Below are 10,273 nucleotides of genomic sequence, written 5' to 3' on the forward strand. Positions count from 1 at the left end.
GAGTATTTTAAGTGTTCTTTTCTTTGTAATACAGATAGATATTTGGACATCTCTCCCTCATTCTGTCTGTGGAATAAGACAATTAATGAGTCTGGGAAAAAGGGAAGACTTGAATAATTTTCAGCTGTATTAAATGTATAAAGTTAGAAGGGTTAAAATGCATGGGTTTTGGACTAATCAGTTTGGAAACACTTTGCTTCCACAGGAAGCACAGATGATCTGTCTGTGGTCCTTGAGTGTGCCCGCCTGGTGGAAAGGATGTACAGCCACATTGCAGCTCGGGCCGAAGAGTTCACGGTGTTTTCCCCCTTTATGGTGGCCCAGTATGTCACGGAGGTGCAGAAGGTAAACAGCTTGCCCCGTCTCACCAAGTGCTTTCATTTGTAGTCCTTGGTAGCAGGGCTTCTCAACCATAGTGGCATGCGATATCTTGGGCCTGATGGTCCCGAACCATGCATCGTAGCAGGCTGTCCTGCCCATCTGCAGGATTCCGCAGCAGCCCTGCAGGGTTAGCAGGATGACTGAGTGAGGCGACATTCAAAGGACTGGTGGTGCCTGGTACCTAGAAGGCGCTCCGTGACGGCTAGCTCTCCCTTCTTGCTGCAGCACAAGCTCTGGGGCCTGTTTTAGTCAGTTTCTGGAGTAATGAGCGAGCTGAAATGCTTCCCAGGTTTAAGAACAGGAGCTCTTCTAGGGCTAGGCTTAATGGTGACGAGGAAGAAGGGTCTTGGGACCCCCAACAGCAGGAGTTCCTTGGTTTATCCTCTTGGAGTGCATGGTGCCTGTGAGTCAACTGCTCTCAGACACTCAAAGTAGATGACGTGGTAGAGATACTGGCAGATTCATTCAGCTCCTTTAAACAAAAGTATCTTTGTCCTATTTAACCTGACTCTTTGATTTCATATTCTGGATAATTAATTCATTGTTCAGCAGTGGTCTCACTTTGGAATGTTAGCATGTTATTTCCAAAATTCCACAAGACCCTGTGTGACCCCTGAAGTGAAGACTTCATATCTTACTTGGTTTAAATTGAATGTCAGAGGCTTAGAGTACAGTATGTTTCTGTGTGTATCTACTTTTGCAGGTGTAGATATATACATCTGTGTTGTTTATGTTGCTCTCAGTAGAATAGCCCTCCTTTGTAAATCTTGTAAGAATAATGTTAAAACCGCTGGTAAACTTGTTACGTTAAGAGATTTCTCAAGGGAGATTGAGCTGAATGAGCTTTCTCAGAAAATCTGGTGTTGCATCCATTTTCATTCTGACCCTCTTTCAGGATGAATCTAGAACTCTTAAATAATTTTCAGGCATGCTGGCCCTGCTTGCCTCAGCCAGTGCAGATGCCTGTCATGTGGGTGGGCACTTGGCTGGGTTTGAGAGGGCTGGGGTGGGGGTGGGGGGGCTGTAGGATGCACCCTGCCCCGTGGGTATGCACGGGGTCCTCACAAGGCATGGTGTGTGGAGGGGTGGGGGCAACATGTGAGGACCCCTTCAGGTCAGCCTTTGAATGAAAGATGGGCTTCGTGTTTGGTTTCCTTGGAATTTCTTAGCGTTTTTATAGAATCTTGGTATTTCACAGGCACTCAAGTCATTGATATGTAAGCCTTTGCTGAAAGAAAAGCTGGCAGGGCGCCTGGGTGGCTCAGTTGGTTAAGCGACTGCCTTCGGCTCAGGTCATGATCCTGGAGTCCCAGGATCGAGTCCCGCATCGGGCTCCCTGCTCAGCGGGGAGTCTGCTTCTCCCTCTGGCCCTCCTCCTCTCATGTGCTCTCTCTCTCTCTCTCTCAAATAAATAAATAAAATCTTAAAAAAAAAAAAAAAGAAAAGCTGGCATTATTTTGTGTTTCAGTGAAAAATAAAATGAGAGATAGTTAATATCACTTAACTAAGGGCCAAGAAGAGAGGTGATAATTTGAACCCTTAAAGTCACTAACTATTATTCTGAGATTTATTTTATGAAAAGTCTCTGGTTTCCTGTCTTCATTATTCATGTCTAATTTATGCTTCTCAGTTATTTTTTTATTTTTAATCTTGCAAGTCAAAGGCCTTGGGAATTATCTAAGGCTGTAGCATCCCAGAATTCATTGGCAAGAGTCTATGTTTTATCTTTCATTTGTTTTTTAACTCAGTAATGAAGAAAATATTCCATATGTATTAGAGGCTTCTCCTGAGAACTGGAAATATTTCCAGACCGGAAAGACATTTGTAAGTTTAATTAAATGCTAGATAGCTAAGTGAATCTCCTTTGCAATCTCCTGGTAGTCCTGTGGAGTGGGTATGGGTGAAGGTCTGGCAGTGACCTGGTGAGACCACATCAGGCAGGACACGCAGTGACTACTACAGACCTTGTACCCTCCATGCAGTAATGTGTCGCGGTGGGGATGTGCCAGGGGAAATCCTGGGCACTGGTCTCTTTCATCCATAGATCAAACTTACATCTATCTATGTTGACAGCCTAGAGTAAATAGTTTGTACTGCCTATCCTGTGTAAGGTCCTTTTATGCTGCTTAGAGATCTTTTCATTTGTCGGTCGGTGATCTTAGTGTCATAGAAACTGAGTTTTTCCCCTTTGTTTTATAAATAAGTGGGCTGAAACATAAAGATGCACAGTGGTTGTGTAGGCCAGATACTGCAGGCCTTCCTGTGACCCAGCAGGGCTGTGTGCTCGGCGCCGTCCTTCAACTGAGGAGCCCCTGTGTGAGGGAATGGTGGAGCTCGTGGGCCCTGGCCTCTGACTGGCGGGCTTCACCTCTCCATGCTGTCATTGAGACAGTTACTTCCGCTCCTTTGCTCTTGGAAGTGGAGTTATCTGTTTAGTGAGTGCTGATTAGATGAATAAATGAGTGGTCAGCTTACAGGGTCCTCACCTGGCTGGTAAGATTCAGGACATATTTGTTTTTTTGTTTTGTTTTATTTTTCCTTCCTTCTCTAATGCCTTTCACTGAAATCACAGACAGTTCCACCTTCAGTCCTTGAGTGTTCTTATCATCTATAAACAGTAAAACTTAAGATGATTGTCAGAAATTTTTTGAGCTCTCATGTGAAAATGACCGTAACTGAGAAACAGCACCATCTTAGTGACAGAAACAGACTGCCTCTCTAGGTACAGGCCTCCCAGGGGTTGCTTTGGTGAATCCAACTTCTCCGAGTGAATGCCATATATCCTCCCCAGAAGCTATGTGTTTGCAGAGGGGCTTTCACTCTTGTAGGCCCTTAAGACATTAATAAAGAATCTGCCAAATCCCTGGCCTGTCTGCCGGAGCCTTCCAGTTGCTTTTTGGTTTCAGCTCCTGGGGTATTCAGACGGTTCAGTGCCAGGTTCAGCTGCAACCTGAATGGTTGTGGCAGATGCGTGTAGAGCCTGCTCTGTTGGTCTTTTTGTCTAGACAGTAGTCTGAATCTCTGATCTGAAAGTCTGTGCGCAATATCCACCAGTACAGCCCAGCTGGAGCCAGACTGCCCACTCTTCCTTCTGTTCCCCAGGTTTTAGTTAACCCAGAAGAGAGAAAGGGAAGAAAGACATCTCTAGTCTCAAGAACCGATTCAGCCATTCAGGGGCAGTTAGAAATTCAGGTCCCATTGAGCTGTTGTTGATAGAAATAAAAAGATGTATTAAGTGTAATCATAAATCACATCTGATTTGTTTGGATATGATATGATCTAATTACTAATATAGGCCTATCAAAGATCCGTTTGCGGAGTGTCGGAGCCCACCCGGCCGCCTGCCTTGCTGGCAGGGGGCGGGGGGAGTCAGTCACAGTGAACATTGCTGTCCTTATCCCATGTTAGTGCAGCTTCCCATGCGATTGGTCATGGCGAAGGATTTGGCACAGTGTGCAGGTGGCTCTCATAAGGTTTGTAAGTTTAAAGATTCCAGTTTTTAAATGCCCCTGCTAGGCATCATTCACCAAATAGCACAGCTACCCCTGTGATTTTGTGAGGTTTTATTCCAGGCTTTTGTCACTCGAGTTGGCTTTTATTTCCCTAAAACACAAACTTTTAAGATACAAATATTTATTTCTGTGCAAAATGGTAATTTAAAAGGGATGTCTTTTCTCAAGTTGGGGGCCGAACTTGAAACTCCTTGTCAGGTCTTCGGAGGGCTTGGTCTGTGTGTTTGCTCTCACAGAGGGCATGTCCTTTGACAGGTCACCTTGTATCCGGCGGTGAAGGGCCTTCTGCAGGAGGGCATTTACCTCATCCTGGACCTCTGCATTGAGCCGGACGTCCAGTTCCTGCGGGTCTCCCTGCAGCCAGGGGTGAGAGACATCTTTAAGGAGCTGTACAATGATTATGTGAAATACCACAAGGCGAAACATGAAGGAGAGAGAAGATACACGGTTTGAGGCTGTGTTCCGGAAGTGCTGCTGGCGTTACTGTGGAGTGGCTTTGACTCTCTGGTCCAAAAGAGCTGGAGAAGGAGAGACTGAAGGTGTTCTAATTTGTGATGTTGAGATATGTGGAATACACTTTGCGTTTATATAATGTATACTGTATTTTATAGCCATGTTTTTCACACTGAATATTTTTAACATATCTTTTTAAGCAGTATGTATTGCAAATAGAATCCTGATAATTGACCCCAGAGTAAGGTGAATTTAATAAAAAAAATTGCTGAATCTCTCTTGTGGCCGTTCCAAATGTAATTCTTGACTCTGTCATCCAGTGGTTTGGTGTCTCTTCTCCCAGGGGGAAACTACCTAGGTGCATGGCTATATAATTAAATCCCATTTAAATATCTTTGCCTTTTATATTCTCCAAGTAACATGGGCAGTGTTCTTGAAATGTCACTTGCTCTACCTTCCCTCCAAGTATACCTTCTGATGGGGGCTGGGGACAGTTAGAGCTTTGAGACACTGAGGTGCATTCTCCGGGGCAGAGGTGGGCGGCCTGTGTGATGTGGGTCCACCTCTTCAGTGCTCCGTTATCCTGCCTGCTCTGCTCTTCCTGCTTTAGCTCTCTCAAGTTTATTTTGGAATTGTTTTTTTTTTTCAGTCTAAGAAATACTCTTTTTTTAGTTACTTAAGCAGTATATTTTATTGTAGTAATCTCAGAAAATAAAAATGAAAAAATTTAACAAAACACCCCTAGTATCAGCTACACGGAGAGCCTCTGTCATCTTGAGTACCTTGTTTCCATCTCTTTGCTGTGCAGCTATTTATCTGTCTAGATACACATATAAGTAAATACATAGTTGCCAAATTGGATCTTAAATGCATTTTTGTTTTGTTTTAGTTACTTAGCTTTTTCCTATGTAATACTGCAGTAACGTCTTTGGGTCCATAAAGACATTTGACATACTTTTTAATGGCTGCATAGTCATCCATTGAGTAGTTACAGCTGTTTAATAAATCTCCCATGGTTAGACGTCGGGATCTTTCCAAACTTCCTTTTACACATGGTGCTTGCAACTGACTCTTTCCTTCTATCTTTACTTCCATAAGATGAACTCCCATAATTGTATAGTTTGTCAAAAAATCCTATGCAGTTTTAAGGATTTATAGAAATATTACCAAATTACCTTCTAGAAAGTGTACTAGTTTATTTTCTCACCAGTGAATCAACTTTAATTGATTCTCTTGGTGTTATGTTTCCTTGATAGAGAAATGTTATTTTGTCTTGAATTTCTTTAGTTAGCTGGAGATTATACGTTTTTCATAGTCACCATTTTTATTTCTTGTATAAATTATATTTATGTAATTAGGTTTCTTATGTAATATTAACCTGTTTCTCAATTGGAATATTTTTCTTATGCACTATGTTTGTGGAATTTATGTTGGAATTCTCCTGAAGTACAGACTTAAATTATTTGAAGGATCATACCTAAACAAAAGGCTTGTTTTTACCCTACTTTTTCAAGCACGTATAATTGGAACAGACAATATAAAATGGATTTTTTTGGCTACCTAAGAGAAATAGCTCATTTTTCATGCCCCAGATTTGATTTTGTTTCTTGCATCGGCTGACTGAGTTGAGGAGATGGTTCTGCTTTGCATGCTACATGCTTGATCCGTTTCCTTCCCTCTGTCTAGACAGTATGTGTGTAGGGGTTTCTAAGCTCTGGTAACCCAAAGTGGATTCAGGTGGTCTGGCATCTTTTTGCTTAATATGCTGTATTGATGAGATTTTGTTTCTGTGCCCCATTCCCTGAAGAATCCTCTAACTGTAAGAGAGGTTGATGATGTTATTTCTTGTTCACACCTGGAGATGGTATGTTGGGGCAAGCAGGTGACCTTTCAAGGACACAGGCTGTAAACAAAGCTGGAATTAAAACCATGTTCTTGGTTTTACCGTTTTGGTCAAATGCCCAGACAGGAGGGTCGCTGGTCTCAGAATTCCCTCATGAAGTTGTAACTATTTTTTTCTGCCAGGAGCCCACCGTGGCCAGAGATTAGCAGTAATTGGTTTTCTCCTGCCTCGGGAATGTTCACGGAGTGCAGACCAACACGGAGCAGTTCCCCGGGCGTCCTCACGGTGGCACTGCGGGCCGCAACTGAGGGCCCCTCCCGTGCCTCATCGAAGCCAGCGCAGACACCTGTGTATAAAGTGCTCCCTGGAACGAGGGGAACGAGGGAAAGAAGGCTATCAGCCCTGTGGCCTTCCTGCACAGTTCTGCAGTATGCCTGTTCCTGAGAAACGCTGTGTCCTCTCCTCACTGTCATTGCTCGGGGAACTCTAAACCTCCCTCAGGAAAGAATAATTTTCAACTCTATTTTGCTGATTAATGGGGAAGAGGAGACTTTTCTTTTAGTGGTAACAAGGGCAGCTATGCTCTGTATTTTCATTTGATTGGAGTAGATCTCACGGGCAGTGAGACCTGGCCCAGGCTAGGTGTCTGCAGGGCAGAGCGGGAGGCTTTCAGGGTGACAGTGAAAGACTTGAGCAGGACCCCATCGGATCCGCCGTGGCACCAAACGCCTCTGTACTGTAGGGCCCTGGCTGTACATTCATTTCACAAGTGCGCATCACTTTCTTCCGTATTCTGCCAAGTGCTGGGGCCATACTCCTGGCCTTCATAGAGCTTGCTTTCTGGCAGGGGATGTGGACAAGGAGCCAGCAATCAGATAGACACGATCATCCGGGGGTGTGGTCACAGGGATGGGAAGCAGAGAAAACAAGTTCAGGGGCTGGTGGGGAGGAGGCCATCCTGGGGAGGTGACATTTGAACTGAGACCTACCTGATGGAAGGGGAGGGGCTTTTAGGGAGGCCTGCTCTGAAGTCACTTGTCAGACTGGTTTGGGCAGAGATAAGGCACCTGAAGGGAGGGGCCAATGTGGGGGAAGTTGGGATAGAGGAGGCTTAATTGTGGCGGGGGGGGCGCGGGGGGGGAGTGGCGGGTAGGGGAGGGGGGGGGGGGGGGGGGGGGGGGGGGGGGGGGGGGGGGGGGGCACTGTCTGGGATGGGACTTTGCAGGAGCCACTGGGGAGGTGCTGGCTGGTAGAGGAGACACTGCAAACTGTTCCCTTCCCAGCCTTGACCTTGACCACCACCCATGGACCACAGTGGGTAGGTCTTAACAGCCTGTCTTCCTCTTCACCTTCCTGAAATGCGGACCTTCCACACGATCTCCTTTGCTTTCTTGCCACACCCTCTCTGCTGCTTTGGAAACTGCCTGATGCTGTGGAAGGAAAAGGCTTAAGAAGAAAACACGTCAAGGAGAGCATGTGCAGACCTGGAAGTGTTGGGGTCGAATTGTCCAAAGAGTTCACATTGATTGCTCATGTGCCAGGCTACAGCCCTGTCTCTTTTGTCTAATAAGCTCCCATCTTTATGCTTTCAGTCTCGTAAAATCCACCGCAGAGGCAGCAGTCCTACCTGGGTTTGATTCTTCGTTCCCTGTTGTGTCTTCTCAACACTCTCCCTTTCTCTTTTTCATTCTCCTCTCCCTTCTGAGGGGCTCAAGTTTCTTTCTCTTTTCCTTTTCCCGTTCTTCCTTTCCTGCTCAGCCTGTAGGTAACCATTGTCTCTCTCATGGGTGTGATTTCTGTCGGCCGCCTGGGCCGTGGGGCCTGAGGGATCTTTCGTCCCCATATTGTTCGGGACACTGCTGCCATCCGCAACAGCAGCTTCTGCTCCAGGCTCCTTGCCAGCCGGCTGCGTTTATGCCTGCAGCTCCCAGCTCTCTGCTCTGTCCCCAGTCTCCCATCTTGTTTCCTCCTGCTATCCTTTGTAGCCTCAATGTCCCCAGTGAAGACCCTTTTGACATTCTGGCCTCACATTTCCAGGTCTCCACCTCTGCTCTCCTTCAGCCATCAGTCTCTCCAAGGAGCAAATGTCCCCTCCCCCTCTGTGCCACCTTGTCTCAGTCTGCCCTCTTGTCCCTCCACCCAGCTTATTCCCTGTTGCCACTGTGTCCACCATGCCCCTATTCCCTTCCATGTGTCTAGCATCTCCCTCCTTTGGCTGTTGTCACTTTGTCAAGCTCTGGAGATGCCCCTGGTTATCCTCCTGTGTTCGGCGCCCCCCACCCCCACCCCTGCCCTACTCCAGGGGGACAAGCTTTGTTGCTAGAGAGGGTAATAGGATCCTGGTGATGATTCTGCACAAAACCCTGTTATCTTCTCAGCTGGGTCCACCGGTTTGGAGGAAAATACCTTTCTTTTTTTAATCAGGGGAAGAAGCATCCATGAGGCAACATAGTTTTGAGACGTTATGAGTTAGTGGTGATGGGTTTATTGTAGGGTTTTAGTATGAAGTTCTGGTTGATTGTAGAACATAAATCTATGGACAAGAGAAAGTGGTCTGTAAGATGCTCCATAATGGACATAACCGATATGAGCAGGAGAGGTTTTCATTACCCAGGACGACTGAGGGAGGTGACTCAGTGCTGACCATGCCACACGCAGTGGGACCAGGCTCACCTGGTGTGTGGGATGAGAGACACATTCAGAAAAATGGGACCATGGAAGATCCTGTAGTGAATGCCTGGCCGATGCCACATTGGTGCTAAGCCCCCAGGGGAGGAGTCCTGAGGGAAGCCACCCAAACGCGCAGGGACATAGCAACGTCATGGTGGAGAACGTAGCTGTGCTCACTTTTACCAACTGTGGCCACTTTTAAAGACTTAGGTGATTGCTGTCGTGTGCATGAGTGTGGATGCCCACAGCGTTCAATGTCCAGTATTCTGTGGACATGCAGCGTGTGCTGGTGTTCCTTCTAAGCCCTCTTTGAGCTTGTGTCACAGATGAAATGAGTCAAACAATCTGTTTCCAGTCTTTTCACCATATTCCTTCTGTCTCTTGAATCTCTGTCACTTTCCTTTCTGTTTATAGACACACACAAAATACCCTTAATATAAAAAAATTTGAGTATTATTCCTGTTATCCTCCCAAATCACCGTCTTGACTGCCAACCAAATAGGAGTAGCTTACGTTTGTTGTATCATCTTGATATTATCTTGATAATCCTCCCCATTGAAACTGCCCTGTGAAAGGTAATTGGATCAATTTTAACCACCCAATGTAATGGCTGTCTGGTTGGTCCTTGATCTTGTTGGTCTTGAGGCACCTTTGGTTTGTTGGGCCCACCATTAGCTTCTCTGACTCTTCCATTTCTGGGGACTCCCATATCTCTGATGCTTTCTTACCTCCACTGGCTCCTTTTTCTCTCCCACGCTGAAATGTTCGTGTCCCCCAGGATCAGTCCTTGGCAGTTCTCTTTTGACCTTCTCCCCACCCCCACCCCCCCTTCCATTCCTCTGATGTCACCACTTGCCTCTGTGCAAGATTCTCTCAAATTGCCCGATTTGTTTCTCTTTCTCTCTCTTTCCTTCCTTCCTTCTTTCTTTCTTTCTTTCCTTCTTTCTTTCTTTTCTTTTCTTTCTTTCTTTCTTTCTTTCTCTTTCTTTTTCTTTCTTTCTTTCTTTCTTTCTTTTCTTTCTCTCTTTCTCTCTTTCTTTCTCTCTTTCTCTCTTTCTCTCTTTCTTTCTTTCTTTCTTTCTCTCTTTCTCTCTTTCTTTCTCTCTTTCTTTCTTTCTCTCTCTCTTTCTCTCTTTCTCTCTTTCTCTCTTTCTTTCTCTCTTTCTCTCTTTCTCTCTTTCTCTCTTTCTTTCTCTCTTTCTCTCTTTCTTTCTTTCTCTCTTTCTTTCTTTCTTTCTTTCTCTCTCTCTATCTCTCTTTCTCTCTTTCTCTCTTTCTCTCTTTCTTTCTTTCTTTCTTTCTTTCTCTCTTTCTCTCTTTCTTTCTTTCTCTCTTTCTCTCTTTCTCTCTCTCTTTCTCTCTTTCTCTCTTTCTTTCTTTCTCTCTTTCTTTCTTTCTTTCTCTCTTTCTCTCT

At 45.3% G+C, this 10,273-nt stretch overlaps 1 protein-coding gene across 7 annotated transcripts in view; it reads left to right on the forward strand.

Moving 5' to 3' along the window:
• URB2 (URB2 ribosome biogenesis homolog) overlaps positions 1-10,273 on the forward strand; it is a 119,208-nt gene that overhangs the window by 23,727 nt on the left and 85,208 nt on the right. For 4 of the 7 annotated variants that reach the window (XM_032430213.1, XM_032430214.1, XM_032430212.1 and 1 more), the window contains exons 9-10: positions 206-345; positions 4,149-4,619. In XM_032430213.1, the coding sequence (XP_032286104.1) occupies positions 206-345; positions 4,149-4,346 (338 nt within the window). In that variant the 3' untranslated portion in view covers positions 4,347-4,619. Of the gene's footprint in view, positions 1-205; positions 346-4,148; positions 4,620-10,273 lie in introns of those variants that run through there. The other 3 variants (XM_032430216.1, XM_032430217.1, XM_032430218.1) reach the window with 1 other exon arrangement.

Source organism: Phoca vitulina, unplaced genomic scaffold (assembly GCF_004348235.1).
Source record: "Phoca vitulina isolate PV1807 unplaced genomic scaffold, GSC_HSeal_1.0 scaffold43, whole genome shotgun sequence".
In the NCBI taxonomy this organism is placed as follows: domain Eukaryota; kingdom Metazoa; phylum Chordata; class Mammalia; order Carnivora; family Phocidae; genus Phoca; species Phoca vitulina.